Source organism: Squalius cephalus, assembly GCF_949319135.1.
Source record: "Squalius cephalus genome assembly, chromosome: 3".
Taxonomy (NCBI): Eukaryota; Metazoa; Chordata; class Actinopteri; order Cypriniformes; family Leuciscidae; genus Squalius; species Squalius cephalus.
Window position 1 is genome coordinate 8289491 of NC_137124.1, and position 27245 is coordinate 8316735.

The window sequence follows — 27245 nt, forward strand, 5'->3', positions numbered from 1 at the left end:
AGTAGGCTACAACAAGGTTCAAGCAGGGCCGGCCCGAGGCATAAGCGAACTAAGCGGCTGCTTCCAATCGAGTTTTTTTATTTTATTTATTTTTTTACATAGCCTATTAATTAACTTTAATAAGTGACATAAATGAATGAATGGATGAATAATTCAAGACAAGAAAATTCTGATTTCATGATCAATATACCTGCCTACAACTGCTGCTGTGTCTGCCAGTGTTTGAGTCATGCGCATAACCTCGCGTGCATAAACAATTCGTGCGCAAGTCACGGAAATGTTAAGCCATGTCACAAAAATTTGATTTGATCAATGATTGATGATTGACATTTAAATCAATGATTTATCCTTTAAATGTAATGATATTCAGAACAGAAAAAGAATAAAAATATAACTATAAACAAGCCACAACGAAATAATTTAAAGCGAAAGTGAAAGTAAGCAGCGTTGGGCTCACGTATCTCTCTCATTAGAATCTACATTTTAAAACATTCGCGATGAATTTGGATGGTAAACTATCCTTTATTATATGCTTCTTTGTACTCCACTCACGTTCCAATATCGACGGAAAAAAATCATCCTCTTCACATGCGCAAAAATGTGCTTGGAAACATCACAGTGGAGCGGTGCTTACGCTGAATGGTAGCCTATCAATTGTACTAGCCTACTGACTATTTAAACGGAGCAGTGCAATTTTTATATGTTAGGTTGACTATTTTATTATTATATTTTATTACGGTTATAGCCTAATGAACAGGCTGCGATGTCAAGATTGATATGTTGTGTGTGTGTGTGTGTGTGTGTGTGTGTGTGTGTGTGTGGCGCGGGCGCGATCGAACAGTGGAAACATAAAAACATACTCCGTCATGTTCATACAAGACATCATTCAAACTAAAAAAAATTACAAATATCCTCCAAAACGTATTTTGCAAATAATTTATTTAATATGTTTGTGACAGTTTGTTTTCAGAAGTTTCAAAGAGTTAAAACTTTTTTATTTAAGTATTTATTTTGCATTAATACCCTCATTGTATTAATTTATAATGTAACATTATAGCGTGACATTTGTGTCAATAATCGTCAAGCACAGGTGACTCCGCGTGGTGGGAGGGGGCCCCCAAATCAAATTCTGCTTAGGGCCCCCGAAAGGCTCGGGCCGGCACTGGGTTCAAGGGTCTATTATTGTCAATGAAGGAACGAAACTAAGTACTAAGGTCCCGGTCAAAACACAAGATAAAAACATTGACCAATAAAAACATTAGAAACTAGGGTGTGTGTGTCTAAGCAGCGTTGTCAATAATTAGCATAACAGCAATAAAAATCTAGAATAGACAATGCAAGAATAAAAACAGTAATAATTAGTAATAAATTAGGACATAAATAGTCAAATATTACTGTGCATTAAATGTATAAATAATACTTTTACATTTTTTTTTACAATTATTTATTAAAAAAACAAACAAAAAAAACAGAGAAACTTTTATTACACATGCCCGTATCTATATTATTGCACACAGAGTAGAAGATCAAGGATTTGTCAGTCGAATAGCCTCTGCAAAAAAAAAAGTTTCCTGAGCCTATAGTTGTTCTTGCCCGGATGGAGCTCAACCTTCTTCGAGGGAACTGGGACAAACAGTCCATAGACAGGGTGGGAAGAGTCCAACTGCATTCACGATTATTAAATGTGACTTTTGGACAAATAGAGAGATGTTTAAATAAACTCTATTTGTAAAGCAATCTGTTTTTTTAATCTGTAACATTGTAATTCATAAATGTTTTTTGCCTTGTGCCTCAGAATGGTCATTTGAACAGGTTTCACAACAGAAGAATAAATCGAATGTTATATGTGCCTTTAGGCTACCTGAACTTATTTACATTATGTGGAGTTCGTTATGAACTGTAACCTATGTTACAAAAACAATGTCATTTCACTAGAGCAAATTTTTACCTACCCCTCTCAGCATTAGTGATGGGACGGTTGGCACCGGGCTCCGATGCTCCAGTTTTCAAAGCCCTATTAGGCTAAATCACACACTGTACCGATGATAGTTTCGAAATGACAATACCACGTGATTGATAACGTTTGATGGGAAGTTCGGATCATTTTACTGACACTTTCGTTCGATCTCGTCATCAAAATTAATAAATCTTTATTCGAGTCATTTCGTGGTGCATCTAAGTGGCAAATTCCCCGAACACATCCACCTACGCAATCTTAATCAATAAGAAATCATTATAATACAGCCAAAGATAATTTACAGGGAACATAAATATTTACTTTACCTTACGAGTCTTTAGGCTTGTTTGATGCGCCTCGCCTCGCCTACCTTCGTGTGCAAACGCTGCCTGCAAAGTCCGATAGGACAGCGAGGCAACAAATCACTGAATACGTTTTCGACCCAGACGGACAGTGCTCTCTTCTCCTAGTGGATCAGACACCTGCGAGATCAAAGGCAGATATCACGGGATTCACGCTCATGTACGGTGTTGCTAATAAACTGAATGTGATTTTAAGTTCTGTTGCTTTTATATGAAAATAAATATGATGAACAAGACACCCAAAGTATAATTTTTGCTTTAGCCTACAGACATGTTAATAGCCTATATTTTTTTATATAAATATGACAACAATCACATAGACAGATATCACACTGTCAGAGAGTTTGAAATTTCACACATAATTTGTACACATACAAACATGATGAGTTTTAAAATCAAAAATGTTAAAACAGAACAATACATCACTGTTGTTTAAACCAATGAGCATTAAGCAATTAAGTCTTCAGCAAGTCGTTTCTCTTTTGATCAGTGCATTCGGTGGAGAGCAACTGCAGAATCTGACACGTCCGCCTCGCCGTCGCGAGAGTTTTTTTGACATACGCATGACATCAGAGCAAGTCGGACCGCACTTGGACACATTTCACCCAAAAATGCATATTCTGTCATTAATTACTCACCCTCATGTCGTTCCAAACCGTAAGACCTTCGTTCATCTTCAGAACACAAATTAAGATATTTTTCATGAAATCCAATGGCTCGGGGGCTCCATTGACAGCTATTTAATTAACACTTTGAAGGCCCATAAAGGTAGGAAAGACATTGTTAAAATAGTACATGTGACTACAGTGGTTCAACCTCAATGTTGTGAAGCGACGAGAATACTTTTTGTGCGTCAAACAAACAAAATAACGACTTTATTCAGCTGATATGGAAGAGAAGAAATTGTTAAATAAAGTCGTCATTTTGTTTTTTTGGCGCACAAAAAGCATTCTCGTCGCTAAATAGCTGTCAACGGAGCTGTCAATAACAAAGACGAAGCTTGATGACGCTATGAAGGAGAGTGGAACAACACACTGTATGCAGGGGACATTCAAATGCATAAATCTAAAATAAAGCTTTATCTGATCTAAGAAGAAAACTGATTAGTAGAAATTAAGAGTAGTGATCTCGCCTTGCATGAACTCTGAAGCATTTGACCAGCCAGTAAAACTACAAGCTGGAACATAAAACGGGATATTCCTACATAATCCTACATTAAAACAACTATTGAAATAACCTCATTCAGATGAATGCATATCAATCAGCAATAGCCTACCAGACTTGTTCATCACAGTAAGTAAAGCAGCAGGAGCTTGACAGTGAGTTCTGTCCTCTGTTCCTGATCAGATATAAAGCTGATATGTTTTTAAAAAGTGACTGCACTTTTTGGTGTAAGAGAAATCTCAGTGAAACACTGTAAAGAAACAAGCTATTTGTATTATTGTTGATGTTGCTGGCTTAATGAAAAACAATACCCTGCATTAATCTCCATTAAGTAATTAAATATTACATCACGGCAATAACAATATCCCTACTCATGTTTCATCATACACATAGCAGTAAATAACACCACTGGATTAAAATACATTTGAACACATATTACCAATAATATAGCTGGATATAGTAGTGGGCACAGTTTATTTCTAGACTGTCAATTTGGCAAATCATGTGATTTCAGAAAACGGACCGCAAAATATTTCGGCATCTTTTATATAGACTGATATATATATATGAATATGTATATGTATATGTGTATGTGTATGTATGTATGTATGTATATACTGTATATAAACTAAAACTGAAACTAAAAGTTTAAACTGAAACTAAAAATGTCACTAGGGGGCAGCAGTTTTCAAAACACGTGTTTGATTTTAATTTATTTAATGTAGTCATTCATTTTATCACTTAAAACTCATTTTTGATCACCACAATGGCATATTTAAATGTTTTTTCCTGTGATTTTTTTTAAATTCATGCTTTAAAATAACTTGAATGTAACTCTGCACCCTTGCGTCATCTAGTATATCGTTAGCCTCATAGCATAATTGCCTAAGTCTTTTTTTTTTAAATATGACTTGGGCAATTATGCTATGAGGCTAACGATATGCGGAATCATGAATATGCAAATTAGCCCCGCCTCCACTCACTCATACATGGTCGTCTACAAGTCGATGTATCAGAATGGTAATGCGTTTCATGTATCGCTATCAATCACGTCGGACACATAACGGTAATTAATATGATTAGCCTTTGGCTTGACTGCGTTATCAAACAGCTAATAATGTGTTGCTCATTTTACACAAACCATGTTCCCGCTCACCATCTCAGAGTGAAGAATTATATGTCCTATGCACTGATCTATATAATGACTGGATAGCTCATGACGTTCTAAACTGCCACTAGGCAGTGAAGCCACCGGAAGTGTTCGAGCGGCCATCTTACGATTCCCTACCAGCAGAGGGCTCCAACGCCCGTTATACAGAGATTGGTAGCTCCGACGGCACTTTTAAGATGACCCGCTGTGCAGTAAACAAGTGTAAAACGACGTTCACAAAAGGATGTAGAAAAACTGCCCAAAGGTTGTAATTCAAGCCCTTTAAGTAATAATTTATATGCAAAATTGTCGCTATGCCCGTGTTGTTTTCTCCGAGGCAAGAGTAGCCTAATGCTGCTGCTTCTTCAGAAAAAAACGATAAAACAGTCAACAGTAGCCTATAGGCCTATATCACGAAAAAATTGAAGACCGGAAGTACGTCTTTTAGTAGGGATACAGCTCTTCCGGTTAGCTCTTTACAATGGCGGAGTCCGATAGATACCGCTGGACCAAATCTCTCCGCAACCTGCCTGAAGTCACATATGACGATGTGGTTCGGATGGTAAATGAAAACTCTCAAGAGGAAAAGCGTGAAAGCTGAGTTATGGCTTTCTACGTCCTGACGCAGAGCAACCCGGTGAACTACAACAACAGCAGCGGGCCGTTCGCCAGTTAGGTAAACGTTTCTATGGTAACAGCGAGTTGGACCAATCAGCAGACGTTGCTGCTACGCTTAGGATTGTGGGTAGTGTAGTTTTTTTTCAGAAGATCGCGGATAAAACATGTTTTTCTTGAAACAAGGTTGATTTCATACGAACTTATAGCTTCTACAGGAGCAAAAACCTTCGTTTCACAACCTCATAGCTCCTGGTCAGTCTACCTCGGATGGTTTAGACATTATGGCTGATAATATAAATCCTTATGGAGAAATACTGTTGACCGGAAGTTCTGAATCCCTACTCCGCGTTCCGGAAGCAGGAAGTGTGACATAGGCCTATAAGAAACCTCAGGGCAGCAATAATCACAATTACGGTAAGTGTCCAATAGCGACACCATTTGACAGCTTCAAAAGAGCTTCGTGCAGACTCCGTTTACCGTTACATTAACCCATACAATTTGTATTATGCATTTCCTGAACATGTACTTGCTAATCACTTTATATGAACAAACTACTAATCTATAAAACACATTCGGTCTTCCGACCTTTTACTATTGTGTCAACTGATGTTGATATGCGCGAGGGAGAGAGAGCATACAGCGCTCGATCGTGTTGTTTGAAGGCGGTGAGAGTGCGCGCGCGCGCGGCCGGGTCTCTCTCTCTCTCTGCTTGTTCTTATGCGCCCTGTCCACTGATCTAAATAATTCGTTGTTACGACGACTTATTTGTTCCCTCGTTTTAATAAATCGTGGACACGTTGAACTAATTCCCTCCCTCATTTTGATTTAACGAATTACAACGTGGCCACAAGATAACGTGCTGAGCAGGGACGTCGTTAGGCCTATTTTAGGGGGGCTGAAGCTACCCCAAAATGTTCCTAAGCCCCCCTAAATGATAATAAGAACAACAATAACAATTCGATTTAGCAATAACCGTATCCTCATTCATATTTAGACGTAACAAATGATATATATCCAGCTACAAAAAATAGCCGAAAAGTCGGAAGTTGGACCTGCCAACTCTTACGCATTCACCGTGAGACACACGCAATTGACACTTTTCACACGCTCTCACGCCACACATCCATTTTCTCAAGCACAGAAAAATCGCGAAGCAAAGAGGACGCGGAGACCGACAGACTAGACAGAGCAGGTTACTTATGATATAAATCTCAACTCTCAGATTCTGTAAATTTTATTACGAATTTCAAACAATAAATACAGTTTTGGCGCTTGTAAATGTGATGTGACAGATCCCTAGCGCACGTGAACCGATCATCTCTAGGCTAGCTAGTAAAAAAAACACGAACACTGTTGAAAGATACAGCAGTAGGCTACAACTTACCGAAATGTATATTCCTCATACATAATATCGATCAATCAGTGTTTTTTATCAGTGTGAAGAGGTCAATAACATAGCTGGAGAACAATTATGTCACATTTACCTCAGGAAAGCCATTTAATGAACATAATATAGGCTATAGCATGTAGTTGGCAAGAAAAAAAGAGCTATAGAGAGTATTTTGCTAAATATGTGTTCTATATTACATATTTATTATATTTTTACTTATATCATTAAATAAAGTTGTTTTTATTATAATAAAAAAACGCATTATATTTAATTTTTTTATTAATTTTTAACCTTAAATAATACTACCAGCTGATATAGGGCTGTCTGTATGTTTACAGAATTGGATGAGTTTTTATCTTGAGAAAAATGTATGCCTATCTTGAGTAGGCCTACCTAATATTTATCCAAATGAGTCAATATTAAATCATATAAATGAATATAAATTCAAATAATTGAATTGAATTGAAATAATACAAAAGCGTAGCTTACCAGAAATTGTACCATGCACCATAAAATTTACGTATTATTTTACACTTATGCTATAAAGCCTGAAATGGGCACTTTTTGTGACAGCAACCCTATCATTTTTGATCAAAGATATGGCTTAAATTCAGAATTTGAACTAAAATCAGTATTCTTAAAAAAAATTACGGGGTTGTGACGGGGTTGAGACTAGGGTAACAGGGTTGAAGATGGTAACGGGGTTGAAGAGACAAATACAGCTAAACATATACAGTTGTTTTTTACTCAAATTCACTGTAAGATTTTCTATAAACGCAAGTCACAAATACCCTGGGGGCTAAGCCCCCCCTGTCTTCCAATCGTAGTGACGTCCCTGGTGCTGAGGTATTATTAATTCGTGGCCACGAAAAAATATTCACCTGAATATTCACCAATTCACAAAAATATAGGTCTGTAGCATTCACTATTTAATTAATATTATCAAACTGTTTTTCTTACCTGTGAAGATAGCTCTTCAGTGAAGGCCGACTAGTGTTCTCGTACAGCTTTTTATTCCTTTTGCAAAGAAATTGCCGTTTTTTAATAAGCAGGAAAAATTTCCCGACTTTAAACAAATACCCATTTAAATGCTTAGGATGTTTGCGTTGTGAGAATATACAGGGAGACTTTAGATTTAAAAACTGTGTCTCGTTAGGCAATGTTTTCTCAGTCAAATCATAAAATTTCCTATTGATTCAATAGAACGCGTGAGCTCACTAGGGAATACCAATATGGCGGCGCGGTGGCTTCACTGTTTATGACGTCATGAGCTATCCAATCATTCTATATAGATCAGTGGTCCTATGACATAATCAACGAGATAATGAATATAATTTCACTTAATGTACTACGAAAAGTTTTGTCTCCCATTCGTGGCGGCTTTTATGCAATACTCGTGGATGAAACTAAAGACATTTCCAACAAAGAACAACTTGTGACTTTGCTTCGCTGGGTAGACGACACATACAAAATTCGAGAGGATTTCATAGGACTTGATTTGCCAAAAAACGACGCTCACACAATTTTCAGTGTAATAAATGACCTTTTGATCCGCTGCAATATAATGTGTGATTTGTGCAGAGGCCAGGCATATGACGGCACAGCGAACATGTCCGGTCAATTGAGAAGCGTCGCTGCATGCTTTAACCCTCGTGTTATGTTGGAATTCTGTGCACTGCCCTTATGGTCCGGGTCAAATTGACCCACATTGGATTCAATACAATTCCTCAAAAATCCCACTATGAAAAACAACAAAGATTTAGGTTCAAACTGTAAACTTTTAATATCAGCATTTGTCAAATATTCCAAAAAATATATATCTGAAGATATGATTTAATGAAAATGTTTTTTTAACCATTTTTTAAAACTATTTAAAATTTGAATATACGTTATATTTATATATATTTGCATATACATTTTTTTAACTTTTTTTTTTTTTTGCTTAGAACATCATAACTGAACAATTAATCAATTAATCTGAGCTCATTTTTCCTGCTGTCTATGTCGAAGTCTCAAGATATTTCAGATATCTTGAATATATAAATGAGAGCTTATTTTACTATCTGCGTCTGTCAAAGATTTTCATTTGTAATTTGCAATTAATTCTGAACACCATGATTTAGCTTTTTCAAGTGTGTTTGGTTTGGGTTAGAGCACCTTTAGATACACTTACACTTTAGAACTGGAGTTGATGCCCTGACATACATAAAATAAATGTTTTTATTTTGTGTCTGTACAGTTGCTTTTGAATAGCTGCCTATGATGGACATCACAAACGTAATAGTAATTTTGTTTGTATTTGTCAAAAAAAACACCAGTATGTTGAAACTTTGCATGCATGTTGATGATAAATGAGAAAAAGTTAATAATAATAATTAATTAATTTTATCATAATTAATGATAAAATAAAATATTATTTCAGGTAGCTTGAAAAAATAAATGATAGGTCATTTTTACCATCTGTGGCTGACAAAATATTTTTCTGTATTGAAATAAGTGTGGAAAACCTAATTTTTTAGCTTTATAAGGTAGTAAAAAAATAAAATAACAAAATATAACCAAGAAATGTAATTATTTTGGGTCCGTACAGTTGCCTTAGAGCGTTAAAATATGCGGGTCAAATTGACCCGCCAACATCACGAAAGGAACATTAATTTTGTTTGTATATGTCAAAAAACACCAGCATGTTGAAACTTTGCATGCATGTTCATGAAGATAAATGAGAAAAAGTCACAAAATATCAAGAAAAAAAAAAAGGTTTAATATTATTTCAGGTAGCTTGAAAAAATAAATGATAGGTAATTTTTACCATCTGTGGCTGACAAAATATTTTTCTGTATTGAAATAAGTGTGGAAAACTATTTTTTTTAGCTTCTAGAGGTAGTAAAAAAATAAAATAACAAAATATAACCAAGAAATGTTATTATTTTGGGTCCGTACAGTTGTCTTAGAGCGTTAAAATATGCGGGTCAAATTGACCCGCGAACATCACGAAAGGAACAGTAATTTTGTTTGTATATATCAAAAAACACCAGCATGTTGAAACTTTGCATGCATGTTCATGATGATAAATGAGAAAAAGTCACAAAATATCAAGAAAAAAAACATAGGTTAACCAGTATTTCCAACAACTAGAAAATCTAAACGGGTCAAATTGACCCGCAACATAACACAAGGGTTAAAGAGTGCAGTCCAGTGGCTGTACAAGTGCACTGTTTAGCAGATTGCTTGAACTTATGCCTGCCTTCAAGATGCTGGTAAAAATTGTAAGCTGATACGAGATGCATTGGATATTGTGCAAGAAGTTACTCACTTGATCAAACAGTCTCCAAAACGAACTTGGAGAAACACCTTTTCACAGCTTCTTCTGGGGAAGAGGTGACTCTCCAGCCTTCTATAACGTCTTTGTACAAGGTGGATTTTGACTTTGAGAATTTATGTGCACATGAGCATGAGAGCATGTATGTGCACGTGAGCATGTTGCCAGACATTATCAAGGGATCATTCAAGATAAGTCTGGAACATCAGTTAGATTCATCAGTGAGGCTATGAATACTGTCACTGATTCAACTGAAACTGTTTTTCACAATTCCTGCCTCAACAGCATCAGCTGATAGATCATTCTCAACACTGAGATGTATTCAAATGTACCTACGCTCGACTATGATATAGGCTTAATGACTAGATATGCTGCCACACACATACAGAGGTCTCGGCAAAAGTGGACATGATTGCCGTTGCTGAAGTATTCATCCTGCGTAACTAGTGACAGACTTGTTCAGAAAGTTTGAAGAGCGTTAATGAAGTGAGTCTTAATATATTTTGTTACATTTTCAAAGTATTGTGTGGCGAGCAGGATGAGGTCGAGGGCCCTGAGAGAACAGTGCGAGGCCGTTTATTGGTCCGTTTATTGGTCCGTTATATTGGTCCGTTTGCAATCAAATATCTTTATTAGCTACAAAATGCCGGTTAGTGTACTCAGTAACATTTGTGACCCTGGATCACGAAACCAGTCTCAAGTCGCACGAGAATATTTGTGGAAATAGCCAACAAATGCATTGTATGGGTCAAAATTATCGATTTGGCTTTTATGCCAAAATCATTAGGATATCAAGTAAAGATCATGTTCCATGAAGATATTTTGTAAATTTCCTACACTGTAAAAAATTTGCTGTAGTTTTGCAGCTGTTTGCCAGTAACTTACTGTAGATTTAAATTTATGTTATTTACTGGCAACAGTTTGTTCAAAGTTAAATGAACATTAAACATTAACAAGTCTTTGTCTTTAAAGAATACAATTATAAAATAACAACATAATGCAAAGCATTCTGGGAACCAGAAATCTTCATCAACCTTTTTCTGTTTTTTTCCTTCAGATTTTGGTTCCCAGAATGCTTTGCATGAGGATATTATTTTAGTTTTATTCTGTAAAGATAAAGACTTGTTAATGTTTAATGTTCATTTAATTTTGAACAAATTGTTGCCAGTAAATAACATCAATTTAAATCTACAGTAAGTTACTGGCAAGTAGCTGCCAGTAATACTGTAATTTCTACAGATTTTTCTAACAGTGTACGGTAAATATAAAACATTTATTTTTGTGAGTGAATGCAGCACAATCGCAAACATACAGTAAATGGACAACTTTAAAGGCGTTTTTCTCAATGTTTTTCTCAACGTCATACGTCATACACCGGCATCCATCTCCCGTGAACGCTCGTCAAGCATTGCCGGAAGCAAGATATTTTCATTTATAAAGTTTTAAATATGTATATTTTTACGACAAAACCGCACGGATTACCCTCAGAAGGCCTTCGTTTATCCCCCTGGAGCCGGATGGATTACTTTTGTGAAGGATGCATGCACATTTTGGGACTTGAAGGAGGTGGACCCCATAACTTCACATTATAACCACTGAAAGATCTAAGACATTTTCTAAAATAACTGAAAATGTGTTCGTCTGAAAAATGATTGACATAGGGGAGAGTGGGGTGATTTGTGCCAGGGGGGAAGTAGTTCCACCCCTTGTTCTGGAAAACCATAGAATAATTTGGTCATGTGACCACATAATTTTGAAAAGCAATCAATTTTACTCATCCTCCAAAGAAGAGAGATACATGGCATGAGAGTTAAGCACATTTTAGTGCAAAAAACTGTTTTTTCCCTTTCAAAGTAAATTTTCTATGATTAAGGTTTTTTGATTGTAGTGTCTGGACAATTATAGACAAGTTTGAAAACATTTCACACATGTTTTAGTGCTTTAGTAGGCTACACAATGAGTCTATACAGTTAGCATGATGTTAGCTCTTAACTGCTGGATCATGCTAATTATTCAAACTTGTGGGTCTGGGGTGATTTGTGCCAAAGGGCATGGGGTAAGTTGTGCCAGATCCAGACCACCTAGAGACCTACATACTCACAGGGGATAATCTTGAGAAGTGAGGAGATGGGCATGCCTCATCATTGTTTGACTTAGGCCTGCCTGTTATTTGTTTAATTTAGCTAACACTGATTTCAGTTTTGAGTTTGCACTATGTTAATAAAGAGAAGTTTTATTCAGTTTTTAAGTGGCCTAAGTCACAATAGGATGTTTAGAAATTAGCCTAGTAACTTTATTCTTATGTTACATAATTGACAGACAGCGCTACGTCAACAGGCATCTATTGCCAAAGCCTTTTTTGCCTGAAATGATTCACAAATATCATATATTGTGTTGCTATGGTGCTCTAAATGGTTGCTAGGGCGTAGCTTGATAGCTTCACAATGATCCTGAGAGACTGATTGGTCGTCTGAGTAAAATGAGCCCGCCCCCTTGTCTCTGTGACACTGTGATCCAGAGTTGTGTTCAATACAAAATCCCTATGCAATTGACCATAGTAGGAAAAACGCATGCTATGGTATTCCAGGGTGACAATATCTAAATAAACCTTAAATTAGTCATTTTGTATTGAATTTGTCTTGCTTTCATATAGCATACGGTTCATAACAGTAAAATGTTCTGTTTTACTTCAGAAAGCACTGGCACAATTTACCCCAACATATTTCCCCAAAAGGCACAACTTACCCCGCACCAGGGGCAAGTTGTGCCATGAGACCACTTTTTTCCCAAAAGCTATATTTCTGAAACTTTTTATTTTAGATCCAAAGTTATTATTCTCAGGGATGCACAACATCCTGAAATACATGTACATCCTTAAGTTGAAGGCATTACTGCCATGGCCTCACTTTAAAGTCACTTTGAGTAAAAACTGGCACAACTCACCCCACTCTCCCCTATGCATCTCGAATGGCTTGAGGGTGAGTAAATCATGGGTTAAATATCATTTTTGGCCGAACTATCCCTTTAATTTCATGCAAATGAGCAGCAATGTAATGTGGCGACTAATAAGAGTGAAGTCAGTTTGGCACACATGTCCAAAATTTGTAATTAATTCCATATAATTTTTCTCTGCTCACATACAGTGATTTATAAGCAAGACAGTCTGGTAACCATATATATATATACACCGTAATAAATGTTGTGATGTTTTCTCTCTCAAGAGGTTCATACATTTTTGGTCAAGATGTTGTACTGACAATGCAAGAGTCCAGCACTCTGTAAAGTCTCCTCCAGCACATCTCAAAGACTTTCAATGAATTCAAGCTCTGGACTCAGAGGAGACGATTCATGTGTGAAAATGATTCTTCATGCTCCTCCCAACCATTCATTCACAGTTTGAGCCTGCTGAATCTTGACATTGTCATCCTGGAATTTGGTCATTATGCGTGTTATGCTACACACTCCATCAATCAGGGTTAGAAGAACTGTTCTATATATATATATATATATATATATATATATGAAGTGAGTGCAAAAAGTGAGAATATTTTACACTCTTTTGAACACATTTTATTCAGTCTGGTGATTGTATCGGTCCAGCCACAACAATTCAATTCTAATATTTCAACAGATCTAAAACTCAAATCTAATCTGAAAAGTCTGTATATGCATATGATCACAACATATTTGTGCACTGTAAAACAGTTTTTATTTTGATTTGTAACATCAAAATAATTTCACTTTTTTTATTAGTTATTTGTGATTCAACTTTCAAAAAAGGCGGCTTAAGAGTTTTCGATTGTAACCTCTCTATATCCCTCTCTTTTTTCTTGAACAACAGATTTAAGTCCTCCAATCTCTGCATCCTTTGAAATGAGTAGCTCTTTAATAGTCATTATTTTGTGTTAAATCTAACTTTCTGCTTAAAGGTAGAGGCAATTTTAAATTTGATCACCTCAACAAGATCTTTCAAGTATGACAGTAATTTGTCAACCTTTATCTGATCATTAGGTTTAAAACATCATGCTGGATTCTTGCTGATAATGAGATCTTCAATTGTCTCAGTAGTTGCTGTTGCTTTTTTGAATGACAAAATATCTGTCCACATTTGTCAATTAAAGGTTGAAGCTGCTGATGTATATGCTCCTTAGTGGTATAACCATCCAGTTTTTCTCCATGTGTGAAGATTACTATAGTATGATCCCATAGCCGAACAGTAAGAACATTCTCTAGGGTGCTGATGGTCGACTCTGGCAGCACCAAGTTCACTTTAGGAGCCAAGAGGACCGTGTGAGGTTCAGTATCATATTCATAGATGCCACCTACGTCACTACAAATAGAACGCCGCCATATTTGCGACCGATTCGCACGGTATGGCCGCCCAAACTGCCCATTTGAATGAGAGAGAGAGACAGAGATACCTGGAGAAAATTTTAGGCTCCGATCCTTATTTTTTACCTCCAGTTTTCTTTAGTCCATTATTATCTGCCCCAGGTTTGCCCCAATTGGCCTTTCATGATATAGAAATACTTAAGTCATAGAGCTTCATGGCGCGCGTTCATGAGAGTCGAGGCGATGTCATGAATGAATCTATGAATCTGCAGCTGTTCGGCTGGCATGAATGAATCTATCTAATCCGTCCATCAGCACAGCCAGAGACATCAGCCGAATATCATAAAAGACTGCCATATCTGTCCGAAAGAACAGATGTTCAATTACAGAGAGAAGGTTTAATACACACAAATATCGAAATGAAAGAATCTTTCGAGTCGAATCTTTTTGAATGATTCGGCTGCGATTAAAAGCTATCAAGAGGTAAACTCAGTGATTATAATATAACGACTTAAATTGCAGTTTGTTCGTCACATAAAGCTATAATATGAATAAATAACGATATTAATATAACGGACGAGTCGTATTAGATCACTTTTATGATACTTTTGTGATGTTTTTTTTGTTTTTTTGTCTTTTATTATTATTATTTTTTGCGTGACAGCCCCCAGTAGGCTAATGTTACTCATTCACTTTCATTACATCGACAAGAAGAGTCTCCATTAGGCTACATATTCAAAAATGTCCCTTTGTCTTCCGCGGAAAGTAAACTTAAGGATTTGCACATGAAGGTGAGTAAATGACGGCAGAATTATCATTTTTGGAAGAACTAGTCCTTTAATATGCATTTCAAGGCTGAGATTATGCATCGTCTGCAGAGCTACTTAAACAAAATAACATCTAAAGCGCATGTGACGAAGACAATATCTTTATGAACTTCAGAAAAATATTTATTAGATTTAGGTAGGTATTAACTAACAGACAGTTATATTCAAAACAACCCCAGATCTTACTAACTTACCATGATAAAGTGCATTTAAACAGACCCAACAATAAAATGAAGACAAAACATTATCTGTCGATATCTGTCTATAATGTTGGCCTCTGAGAGTATAATGGAAATATAATTAACCACAAACCAACATGAGACTTCAAGTCTTTTAAATAAATGATTCTCTCTTCTCTCTTCTTTTGGTATAGAATAAAATACCAGTTCAGAGTTCCTCTTTCGGCTGTTGTTGCAGCCAACTGCACAACATATTGCAGGCATTACCGAGACCGCCGCGGTCGCAAAGATGGCGGCGCAAAGCTACAGTGACGTCATGTGAATCGAATGAATAAGGACTGCACACAGTGAACCATTTCACATTTCGTTTTCTGTGGACAAGTCTGGGTCAATATGTCTGGATGTAATTTTTATTGCAAAGACATTTGTTAAATAGTAATAAATCTAAATACACATTCATATTATCACCATCATACTCTAACAAGAGCACCTTATCCTCTCGTGCCAAAAAAATAATTTATAAAACTTATAAATTATCATACAGTATATACACTCAAATCAAAGATTCACAGAGAAATATTTATTGTTATAAAAATTGAAAATCTGTATATTTATTTAAAACACACAACTTTTTTTTCCCATTTGTTTCAGTCAGAGAAAGAGTGAATGAAAACGAGTGAGTGAATTCGGACAGCTGTACATTGAATGAGTGAATTCAATAACATCCACTATGGTTTTGGTAACCACTACAAATGCATGTCCCCTCAAATAATGCCCTACTTGAAGGTATAGGGGGCGATTTTTGATTCAGCCAGGGAGTATAAACCCACAGGGAAAATTTATGACAGACAGCTGAACGTAATCAGTTACTATAACTGAACTGAAGCACAAGAAACAAACTCACAGGAATGAAATTAACACTAAACTCAACATAATCCTGACAGTACTCCCCCGTCCCACAAGGCACATCTTTGAGCCATATGCAAAAGTCCTACTGTGGAGGGAGGGGACGAGACGGAGACCCATAGCGAAACTGCGAGGACTACGGCCCAGTGCGAGAGCGCAGGCCTGGGTGGCGTCGTCAGCTCAAGAACATTTTGTGATTCTGTGTGTTCTTGAAGATAATGTAAGCTCCAATCACCGGCCCAACGACGGTGTCCGGTGTCTTGGTCGAAGGCAATGCAGCGTGTATGTCTTTTCGGGCGCTTCTGGAAAATTCACTTTAATTTATTAAACAGTTGATTTCCAATTTTAATTCTGACTCCTTGAATAATTTAATCTGACTCCAAATTTAAGTGACTCTTTGTATTTATTGATTTTCTCTCTTAACAGCTGATCAAAAGATGAATTGTGATTTAATTTAGATCTTTTATAATTCTTGGCCTTCCATACTTTCAGTTATTAATTAATTATGGACCCAATGCCGCATAGAGATCACGTCGGCCGGATCGTGTTTCTCACGGACACAAACTTGCTAATTCTGATTTTAGTCAGTGGATGTAGGGTTTGCTAATACTTCTTAAGTCGGTTGCCTACTGCTCACTCATACAAAAAAAGTGTAGTTTATTTTAGCCATTTCCAAACAACTTGCTAAATCAGTGATAGACAGAAATCAAAAGGTCTTCAGATGACGTGCCCACTGCTCCGTTCATACAGACACCTTTAGTTTGACCTACCCTAACTAAGATTTGCGGTAGCACCAGCCTCCTTAATTTACTAAAATAATGATTTCAGAATACTTCAGAATAAATCAAGATGTAACATTTATTTTGCCAGGCAGGATTAAGCATCAATTAAAAAGGATTAAACAGAATACACAATACATAACTGATCAGCATAAAATACAAACATAATTCAAAATGCAATATCAAAAGTAGTTTAAAAGAGTCTGCATACCTGGCAATAGAGACACACAGCAACAGTGTGGGAAGTTCTGTTCACAGATGCTTCCTTGAGTGGTTTGCCAATTCCCTTTAAATACCCAAGTGGAACAAAATAACAATAAACATCTAGCACCCAAATATTTATTCAGCTTTTGCTGGACCCTTTCTAGTGCCCAAGTGGTCACGCCTGAGTTTGGGGGATAAACACAAATGGTTATCTATTATCTTTATTGGTGCATCTACCACATTAGAAGAATAGGCATTGTTTTCTTTGTTCTGACTGTTCTGCTGCTGCGGGAATGAAACTTCTTTACCATTCGCACCAAAAGTATTTATTTTGACCTCTCATAAAACAACTGGAGACAGTAGGTGTGTGTGTTTTGCATGACTGAATGAGACCTGTAGGGGAGAAGACAGTGTGAGGAGTCAGGAACCCAGCATGGGGGGAAGAGACGAGATTGGAGAAGTTGTGTTGTGCTCTCTGTCCCATAGATCTCTTCTTCAGATTTTTTTTTTTTTTTTTTTTTGGCCCACCACCACCCCCCCTCTTCGGAGGACAACTTTATTGTTTAATAAAGCAAATTATATACACAATATATTACAATACTGACGACAGATTTATATACATGGCGTAACCATTCAACCAGTTTAGTGAGACCCTGGGTACATGAGGGGAGGGGGGATTATAACACCACGAACAGAGTAAAATTTGCTTAAGATCATTCTACTTAATCAATAATAATACGTTGTTGTGTTTGTCAACTGTCTTGTCCCTCTGTTGTCTGTCTATCACCTTGTCATGTCTTATATGTTACGTGTTACACTCTCTTCTTCAGATTAGTGAGTTGTATTGTTTTATTGCAGGCTAGGATTCTTGAATTCAGTCTTAGTAAAAGTCCATCCTTACAATAATAAGAACAATACATATGTGTGAGATTTCCCTGATGTGGAGAAGAAATTATCTTTTTATTCTGGATAATAAAAAAATTAAGCAGACCTCTTTGAGAAAGAAATGATGACTGTATGATAGCTGATGATCACCATGTTTCACCAATTTCCTCCAAGAAAGGTGTAAACAGTTTTTTCATGGCATTATCATTACGAGGGATTTCCTTCATGAGGTCTCTTGTCTTCAGCACTGACTGTTGTTCACCCCACTTCTCTATTATAAGGTCTACTAGATCACCTCCGTTTTTTTTATCTAATGATGATTTGGAAATGTTCCATTCCTTACTCAAGTGCATGAGATCTTTAATTGTTTTCAGTTGATCATCAGTCAGTTTATCCAAGATCTGAAGAAGAGTGACACCCCATCCCTGCTGCTGGACTGACCCTGTTGGAACATGTTCACCACCTGAAATCATTATGTATTTATTCAATAGCTTTCAGTCAATAATAATTGTGTACAAATATTTGACTTGTATGTGCAGAAAAGGTTCTCAAGTAAACACACAAGAAAACTGATTCCTTGTCAAAATACAATGACTTTTGTGTGGGGTTCCCACTAAGAATAGTCAAGTTCTAGAAGTAAAAATCCCCATTAATTCTCCCCATAGAGAAATAGATTATTGATGATTCTGTCCAGACAGACCTACATACCATGAGCCCTGAGATTATTAATCATTATTGGTATACACTTTGGTCAAAATATTATTGATCTGCCTGCATTGACACCCATCCCATGAGAACTGAACTGAGCTGGACGATTACATCACTGTTTTCTTCAGAGTGGCTGTACAGATAAATGAACTAAATTAATGTCTAATTATTTTTACCATGGAAATGAATCAACACTGAACTTACTTAAGCTGGACAATGACACTATTTTCATTTAGAGTTGCTGTAGAGCCAAAACAAACGTTGTGGCATTATTTTCCTGTTAACACTGTAAAGTAAATATTTGAGGGCAGTTGTGGCCTAATAGCTACACGTCACGTCACTCTTTTTAAAGCTGCTTTGAAACCATCTGTATTGTAAAAAGTGCTATATAAATAAAGGTGACTTTGGTATGCTTGAAGCCATCAGCATGACTTCACTTTCTAATTGCCAATTTCCAGGTGAAAAACTATCATACTCATGAATCCTGAAAAGAGAATTCTTCCTCCTGTGAGATGATGTGCTTCTTATAAAGAATAAGGCAGTCGTGTGTTTATTAGTCATGTTTAATCAATCATAGTGTTTCAATCTTCTGTGTATTCAGCAACAGTGATGATGCCCACAGGGATCTCCTGGAATGTGTGTTATCATACTTATGCAGTGGGTCATATTTGGGTGGGGGTGGGGGTGTGTGTGTGTGTGTGTGTGTGTGTGTGTGTGTGTGTGTGTGTGTGTGTGTGTGAGAGAGAGAGAGAGACGCCCTCTGGTGTTCAGAGGGATATGTGGTGTGTGTGTGTGTGTGTGTGTGTGTATGTGTGCCCTTCTTTATATTACATTGTGGGGACCAAATGTCCCCATAAGAATAGTAAAACCTAAGATCACCTACATTGTGGGGACCAGCTAGCGGTCCCCACTTTTCAAAAGGCTTATAAATCACACAGGATGAGTTGTTTTGAGAAAGTAAAAATGCAGAATGTTTCCTGTGATGGGCAGGTTTAGGGGCAGGGGCAGTGTAAGGGGATAGAATGTACAGTTTGTACGGTATAAAAACCATTACGTCTATGGAGAGTCCCCACAAAGATAGTGAACCAGACATGTGTTGTGTGTGTGTGTGTGTGTGTGTGTGTGTGTGTGTGTGTGTGTGTGTGTGTGTGTGTGTGTGTGACGCCCTCTGGTGTTCAGAGGAATATGTGGTGTGCAGCCCTCTGGTGTTCAGAGAGATATGTGGTGTGTGTTGGTGTGTGTGTGTGTGTGTGTGTGATGGAGCATTTACTACTGATCAGCTGCTGCACTGACAAACTGCGCATAAAATAATCGCAGCCTTTGCCAAATTGCGTGCGGTTTCATTGCGATTAATTTTGCAGACCTACTGTCAGTGTGAACAGGACATTGGAGCTTTCTGCACACAAACATTCCTGCAAGATCCTGTGTGATTACTGCTGTTATCAAAAGAGCATGATATGAAAACACATTTGAACTACTTACTATTTGAAGGAAGAACATTTAATGGAATTTGGGGGAAGCTTCTCATGGACTCCTGATTAAGATTTTGACTGAGTCGACTACGGATGTCTGCATGTACAGTTGCATGTTGATCCTCATGTGTTCTCTGTTCTATAGCTCTTGTTTCCCATATTTGTAGCTGTTTTTCCAATTCTTTAATCCCAGTATCCTTTTCCAATTCCACTTTGCACTTCATATTGAGTTGATGTTCCAGTTCTGCAATTCTGTGTTGGGCAGACGGGTCAGGTCCTGAGGATCTTGATCGTAACCTCACTATCTCCCTCTCTTTTACTTGAACAAGGTTATTCAGCCTCTTTATCTCATCATCTTTTGATTTGAGTAGCTTTTTATATGAGTCATTATTTAGTGTTTTTGGATTTAACTGTAAATTTTCCTTCATGGTTAAAATAGAAACAATTTTAGATTTGATCCTCTCGACAAGACATGTCCAGTCTGACAGTAATGCATTAGTATCAACCTCTTTCAGAGCAGAAAGTTTAAAACAACTGGCTGAATTCTTCCTGATAATGAGCTCTTCAATTTTGTCAGTAATCTGGTTGCAGTCATTTTTCTGAACCACGAAATATCTTTGTCCACATTTGTCAATTAAAGGTTGAAGCTGCTGACATCTGATATTATCCTCAATGGTATAACCTCCCAGTTTTTCCGCATGTGTGAAGATCACTATAGTATGATTCCACAGCTCATCAGTAAGAAGTCTTTCTAGGGTGCTGATGGTCGACTCTGGCAGTTTTGAGTTCACTTTAAGAGCCAAGAGGACTGCATGAGGGCCAGTATTGTATAAGGACTGCACACAGTGAACAATTTCCCTTCTGGTTTTCTCTGATCTATGCAACTCTCCTTTCCAGCCTGGAATGCGAGTCAAATGAATCCGTGTTCCTGATACTGTACGAGTCTCCTTGATGTGGTCACTTCTAAAAGATGTCCAGAACGTGAAGATTTTATCCCCAAGGATGGCATTACCAATAGTGTTTTTTCCAGCACCTTGACTTCCAATCAGAACAAGTTTCAGTTCCTCAAAAATAGGCTGAATTCCTGAAAGAGTGAAATGTTCCATTAAATTAAAATAAATTAAAACATATTTTAAAAACTTATTTTAAAGAAAGCCTGCTCGCTCAGCGGCCATATTGCAATGATATAAATCTTAATAAAATGCACAGTTTCACAATACAGGCCTGGTAGCAACAGAGATGTTCATATTCTCACCTTCATCTCTCTCTATCAACGGCACCTGGTCCTCTTGTGCTAAATAGGAAAATAATCAGCTAATCTAAAGAACTTATAAATTATCATATAAAGAGTCACATTAAATATTCATAGGAAAAATGTAAAATTATTATAGTTACCTTCATGTTATAAAGTGGATTTAAATCTGTACTTACATATACTGGAACCCATTTTTCATGTTTTCAGTCAGGAAAAGTCTTGATAGCTTAAGTTTAAGAACAGTCTAATGAATAAATTGATTAAAAAAAGGATACAGTATAAAAGTGTCCTATCCTAAACACTAATGAAAAACCTGATTGATGAATGATATAAATATATTTCTAACTAAATCACATATAGCTCTGCTCATATTTGAGGTCCTGTAAGTGTAAATATCAACTTTAATGACATAAATTAAAATTGGCTTTCAATTTGCATTTAACCTGTTCAAAAATAATCAGTTAAATCTGTATCACATAACTGGTTTTCAGTTAACTAATGTGCTAGTTAATAAGAATTAATTAGTCAAGCTAATATGGTTGGAAACATCAAGCTTTTGATACCTGTTGCTTTTAAAGTAGCAAATTGTGAAGCATTTCTTTTTGGTCGTAATCTGTTTTAATATCAACACAGTATTGCTCATTATCTACAAAGCAATTATGGACATCAACCTGAAGTAATCTCAGTTTCAATGCCTTGCTTTAGAATAGTATTAAGTGTTTCTTAGCTAGAATTACTAACTGAAATATCACCTCCACTTGGTATATTTAAGAAAAAGAGCTTGTCAAGATACTTTTAAAATGCAGCACTCATTTGATCAAATCCAATATAGTGCATGAATCACTCGCACACATTCAAAGACAGATAACAGAATTATATTTACTGTACATACGTCAGTTTCTTCTTGTGAATCATGGCTGCTGTTTAGGCTGAGTATCTGTTGTAACAAAAGAGGAAGCATTAAACATGGCTGGAGATGGAAAAATTCCTCCTTTTGTCAGTTATCTTAATGAGGAGAGATGAGATAAAGTCCGAAGGTCGTCAAGAAGTTAATACTGCTTCTATAATTATCAGTAACGCACTGGAATATAGCTCTTTAGTTGTTTGTACAGAACCCCACCTGAAGATTATCCGTTTCTCTTTTCCTGTATTCTTCTCAGTCATGTGACTATTTTGCTAGACAGATAAAAATAGCAACAACAAACAAGTATGAACTAGACAGAGGAAGTTATTATGTTTCATAACACAAGTGCAGCGACAATAGATGCTACTCTATGCTTTTCATTGTTTTATTCATATAATGACATCCTGGGTCTATATTTTGATGATCTTTAACAGAGCACAAGGTTCAAGGGTTTTTTTTTGTCATTCCATACACATTTTTACATGAAGGAACGAAACTAAGTACTAAGGTCCTGGTCAAAACACAAGATAAAAACACTGACCAATAAAAACATTAGAAACTAGGGTGTATGTCTAAGCAGCTTTGTCAATAAATAGCATAATAACAATGAAAAAACTAGACAATGCAAGAATAAAAACGGTGCAATAATTAGTAATAAAGCAGGACATAAATATTCAAATATTATTGCACATAAAATGTCTAAATAATAATTTCTTTTTAATTATTTCTAAAAAAAAAAATTATAATTTTTTTTTTATATATATGTGTATATATATATATATATATAAAACAATAGAAACTTTTATTACACATGCCCGTGTCTATATTATTGCACACAGAGTAGAAGATCAAGGATTTGTCAGTCGAATAGTCTCTGAAAAAAAACTAAAACTGTTCCTGAGCCTATAGTTGTTCTTGCCCGGATGGAGCGCAACCTTCTTCCTGAGGGAACTGGGACAAACAGTCCATAGGCAGGGTGGGAAGAGTCCAACTCACTGCATTCACGTTTATGTGATTTGTGGACAAATAGAGAGATGTTTAAATAAACATCTCTCTATTTGTCAAGCAATCTGGTTCTTTAATCTGTTTACACTGTAATTCATGTTTTTTTTTTTTCTTATGTCTCAGAAAGAAAGAACAGGTTGAACAGGTTTCACAACAGAAGATTAAAATCGAATGTTACAGCCAGGTCCCTTTAGGCTACCTGAACTTATTTACATTTTGTGGAGTCCGTTATGAACTGTATATTTAACAAATTTACTAATATTACCATGTTTTACAGTTTTACAACTTTTGTAAAAATCCATCATCACATAATGTTTCTTCTATAAGAAACAGATTAACTTGTCAAAATAACAGTCTAATTAGATGCACATTTTGATGTTATCAGATATAAATAATGTATTTGCCTTTTCATCCCACATATGACTGAATATTCAATTAATTTAGTGAAAAGGCACTCAAATCACTAAGCAGACACAAGGGACTGCCTTTCATGCGTTTGTGTTTAATTTCTGCATTCGAGTCAAAAAGATGTCAGGGTATCGCCCATGGACAAACAGCGCTGAAATGAATGGGAAAGTGAAGGTAAGACATCCATCGAATGCATTAAGAAATAGGAGTGGATGGTGGCATTTGCGATGCAAAAGACACAAGAAGTGAAGAGCGATCAGTGTTGTCTACTATAAACTGTGCAAACAACAGATCGGAGAGGGTTAAACGAATTCTGAAGGCCAAGCAAAATGAGGAAGATGGTGAGTTTGACAATTCTGAAGGCGAAAGTGAGGAAGACTTCTTTGAATCTTCAAGCACCAGTTTCCAACCTACCGGACGTTCACCCAGGCCCATATCTGATCCATGTCTGATCGTCCCGTCATCCAGCGAGATGCACCATCGTGGGGCCTGATGCAAATGGATGCAACCCTTGGAGAGGAGAGATTTCCGGCAGGCAAGTCACTATTGTAGAGCACTAATGGAGATCTGGGATTGACAGTAAAGGCACATTTCAAAAACATCTCTCTCAAAGTGTCTCACTGTGTCAACCTGGACCGCATGCATTCATCCTGCAGTGATTCCCGCTTATTTATCCTTCACTGGTCAGTACAGGCGTGCAGTGGAACGTACCTTATCAGCGTTAGGAGAAACATCATGGAGCCACACTATTGTTCTGCTCACCTGGGGGGAAACTTTAGGAGAGAGCGGCCAGCAGCACGTGAAGAGAAACGGTGACCTGGAGCGGCTGGTTCGGAGGTGTGGGAACAGATGCCACGTGCTTGACAACAGATATCGGGAATCTCACGTGGTTAAGTTGCTGGAGAAGGTTGAGGAGATGCTTGGAGGAAACAATGGATGTTACTACAAACTGGACTGAAAAAGAGTGTTGGGAATTTAAAGAGAGCCTTAATGACTTTGAATGACTTTTAAATTATGATATAGACCTATCTGGTACATTGTCTTGACATTCTTGGCTTTAGACAATATTTATGTGTTTAGGAGTACAAATTAAAATAAACAAGATTTTCAAAAGACTTTAAAGTAAAATGTGTTTATGTACAATAGAGTAGGCCGAACTACAGCAAACATGCAAGTATGTAATTCACACTCTTAACAGAAGGTGGCGCACTTGTACTAAAAGTTCCACTAGGTCGTTTCACAGTATTTTATTTCTATTTCACAGCAAATATGAGGATGAATACGCTATTTTCTCTCTTTGTAATACAATACAATGAGGTAAGGTAAAGTACATGGTTCATTTCCAAAACGTCCCACGTAAACTTTTTTTTATGTTTTGTATGTTTAACGATCATTTCAGTCTAAAAATGAATCATTAAGAAGCCGAGCTCCTCATAATTTGTTGCGAGATTGGAACGATATAAAGACGCCAAATTACTCACATTTAACACCGATTCAAGCATATTCAGTGATTCTCCGGAACATAAACAGAATGTAGGCTACTTTCCATAAGTGCCTCGGTGAAGTGGCGTCTTGCTGTGCTTCCGCTGCGATCCTGACAGGTAAATTATTACCTTAAAAATATTGGTCAGTTTCGTCTGAAAGAGAAACCCTTCCCATCGACTGAAAACACACATTTAAAATGAAATTCTCTTTTATGGCCCACACACAGAAAACCCAAACGCTTACATATAATCTGTGGTAATTACGCGAGGATAGTATTCCTCCGCCTCGCTATTATGCGCGTCAAACAGATAAAATAATTCCTCAACAGCGTGTCGTTTCCCCCACGACGTTTATATGTGTCTGAATGGTCTATTTCCAAGTCTTTTTAAATAATCTATCATTTATCACTTATGACATCAAATACAGATTTTATTTTATAAGACCAACATTGTTAGTTTTAGGAAAACACTTCAATTAGACGAAAATAATATGCAATCTAACTGAAAGTGTGTCAGTCTGAGTGCATTAGTCGACTTCTTTCATTTGCCCATTAATTGCTATTTTGGGTTTTCTAGTCATTATCTGCACTATAGCTTTTTAAGGTATAATGAACATGGCCAAGCTAACATCATTTTATCAGCAGAAACTTCAAATTTCAGTCTCCTCTTAAACTACTAGACAGATGTGCATTCATTGGCATGCTTATTGTATGTGTAGTAAATCCTGCTATCTCTAATGGATGATAAAACCTCTTGACAATTCTAATTAGCCTAAATTCACTGCAATTACCATATGTGCTAATTTCTCTTTTGGTCAGATCAGATCAAGCAATGTTAAGGCTTTTATAAGATGATGTAAAACACTCACTCCATTCATGTTTCAATTTAGAATTACACTTTGTTTTAGTTTGACAGCATAAACTCTTCCCAATTAATATAGATTCTTCCAGATTCCCAACATGCAAAGTCACAAGTCAAAGTAGGTGCATTGTTGTTTGTCTCCTAAATGGAAATGAAATACAGTGACTCCAGAAGACTCAAATCAGATATTAACATACAAATACAAATGCAAATAAAATAGGGCACTTTTCAACTTTCTTGGACTATAAGCAGGGTAAACATCTGACTGCAGAGACCATATTTAGCATATAATTGTTGCATTACACGAGGGGGAAAACATCTACAATTGCATTCCCATGACTTATAGCATATAAGAAAAAAAAGATGACTTGTGTCATGTCAAATTCAGCCACTCCCTCAGCATCTCAATTAGAAACCCCATCTTAGCAGTGTTAACTGTTTTATTTATTTATTTATTTATTTATTTGTCATTTAATGATAACATAATGTGGTAATAATATGCCCTATATACCATTTAAATGTTTAGGATCAGTAAGTGTTTTTCGTTTTGAGAAAATAATACTTTTTCAGCAAGGATGCATCAATTTTATCAAAAGTGAAAACATAGTTGTATTTCAGATAAATGCTGTTATTTTAAACTGTCTATTCAGATTTTTTTTTTATTATTATTATTAAATGTTTCACGGTTTCCATAAAACATGTAGCTTAGCTGTTTTTAACATTAAAAATAAGGAATGCTTCTTGAGCAGCACATCATCATATTAGAATGATTTCTGAAGAATGTGACACTGAAGACTGGAGTAATGATGCTTAAAATTCAACTTTGATGAAGAAATAACATTTTACCGCATATTAAAATAGTAAACAGTATTATTGTATTTTTTTGTATTATTTGTTGTAAATTCAGCCTTGCTGAACATAATGGTAGTATAAATGTACATACTAAAAAAAGAAAATATAAAAAAATAACTGCTAGCTTTATGAAGTTATTTATTTTCCAAACATACACAGAATAGCAATAAATATGATAATATTAAACAAGAGTAAATTAATCAATTTTTGTACAGTTTGTATTT

At 36.3% G+C, this 27245-nt stretch overlaps 1 protein-coding gene across 4 annotated transcripts; it reads right to left on the reverse strand.

Moving 5' to 3' along the window:
• Positions 1 to 17045: 17045 nt before the first annotated feature.
• Positions 17046 to 22671, reverse strand: LOC307155502 (uncharacterized protein). 4 transcript variants are annotated; one of them, XM_079866187.1, is made up of 6 exons: positions 22628 to 22671; positions 22400 to 22444; positions 21684 to 21733; positions 21508 to 21546; positions 20263 to 21336; positions 17046 to 18535 (listed from the first exon to the last, which is right to left on the reverse strand). In XM_079866187.1, the coding sequence occupies exons 3-6, from the start codon at positions 21697 to 21699 to the stop codon at positions 18219 to 18221; spliced, it is 1446 nt and encodes a 481-aa protein (XP_079722313.1). In that variant the 5' UTR covers positions 21700 to 21733; positions 22400 to 22444; positions 22628 to 22671; the 3' UTR covers positions 17046 to 18218. The 4 variants fall into 4 exon arrangements, with proteins under 4 accessions (XP_079722313.1, XP_079722314.1, XP_079722315.1 ...); XM_079866189.1 differs by having other exon boundaries at positions 17052 to 18514; positions 22628 to 22669; XM_079866188.1 differs by having other exon boundaries at positions 22400 to 22629.
• Positions 22672 to 27245: the final 4574 nt, after the last annotated feature.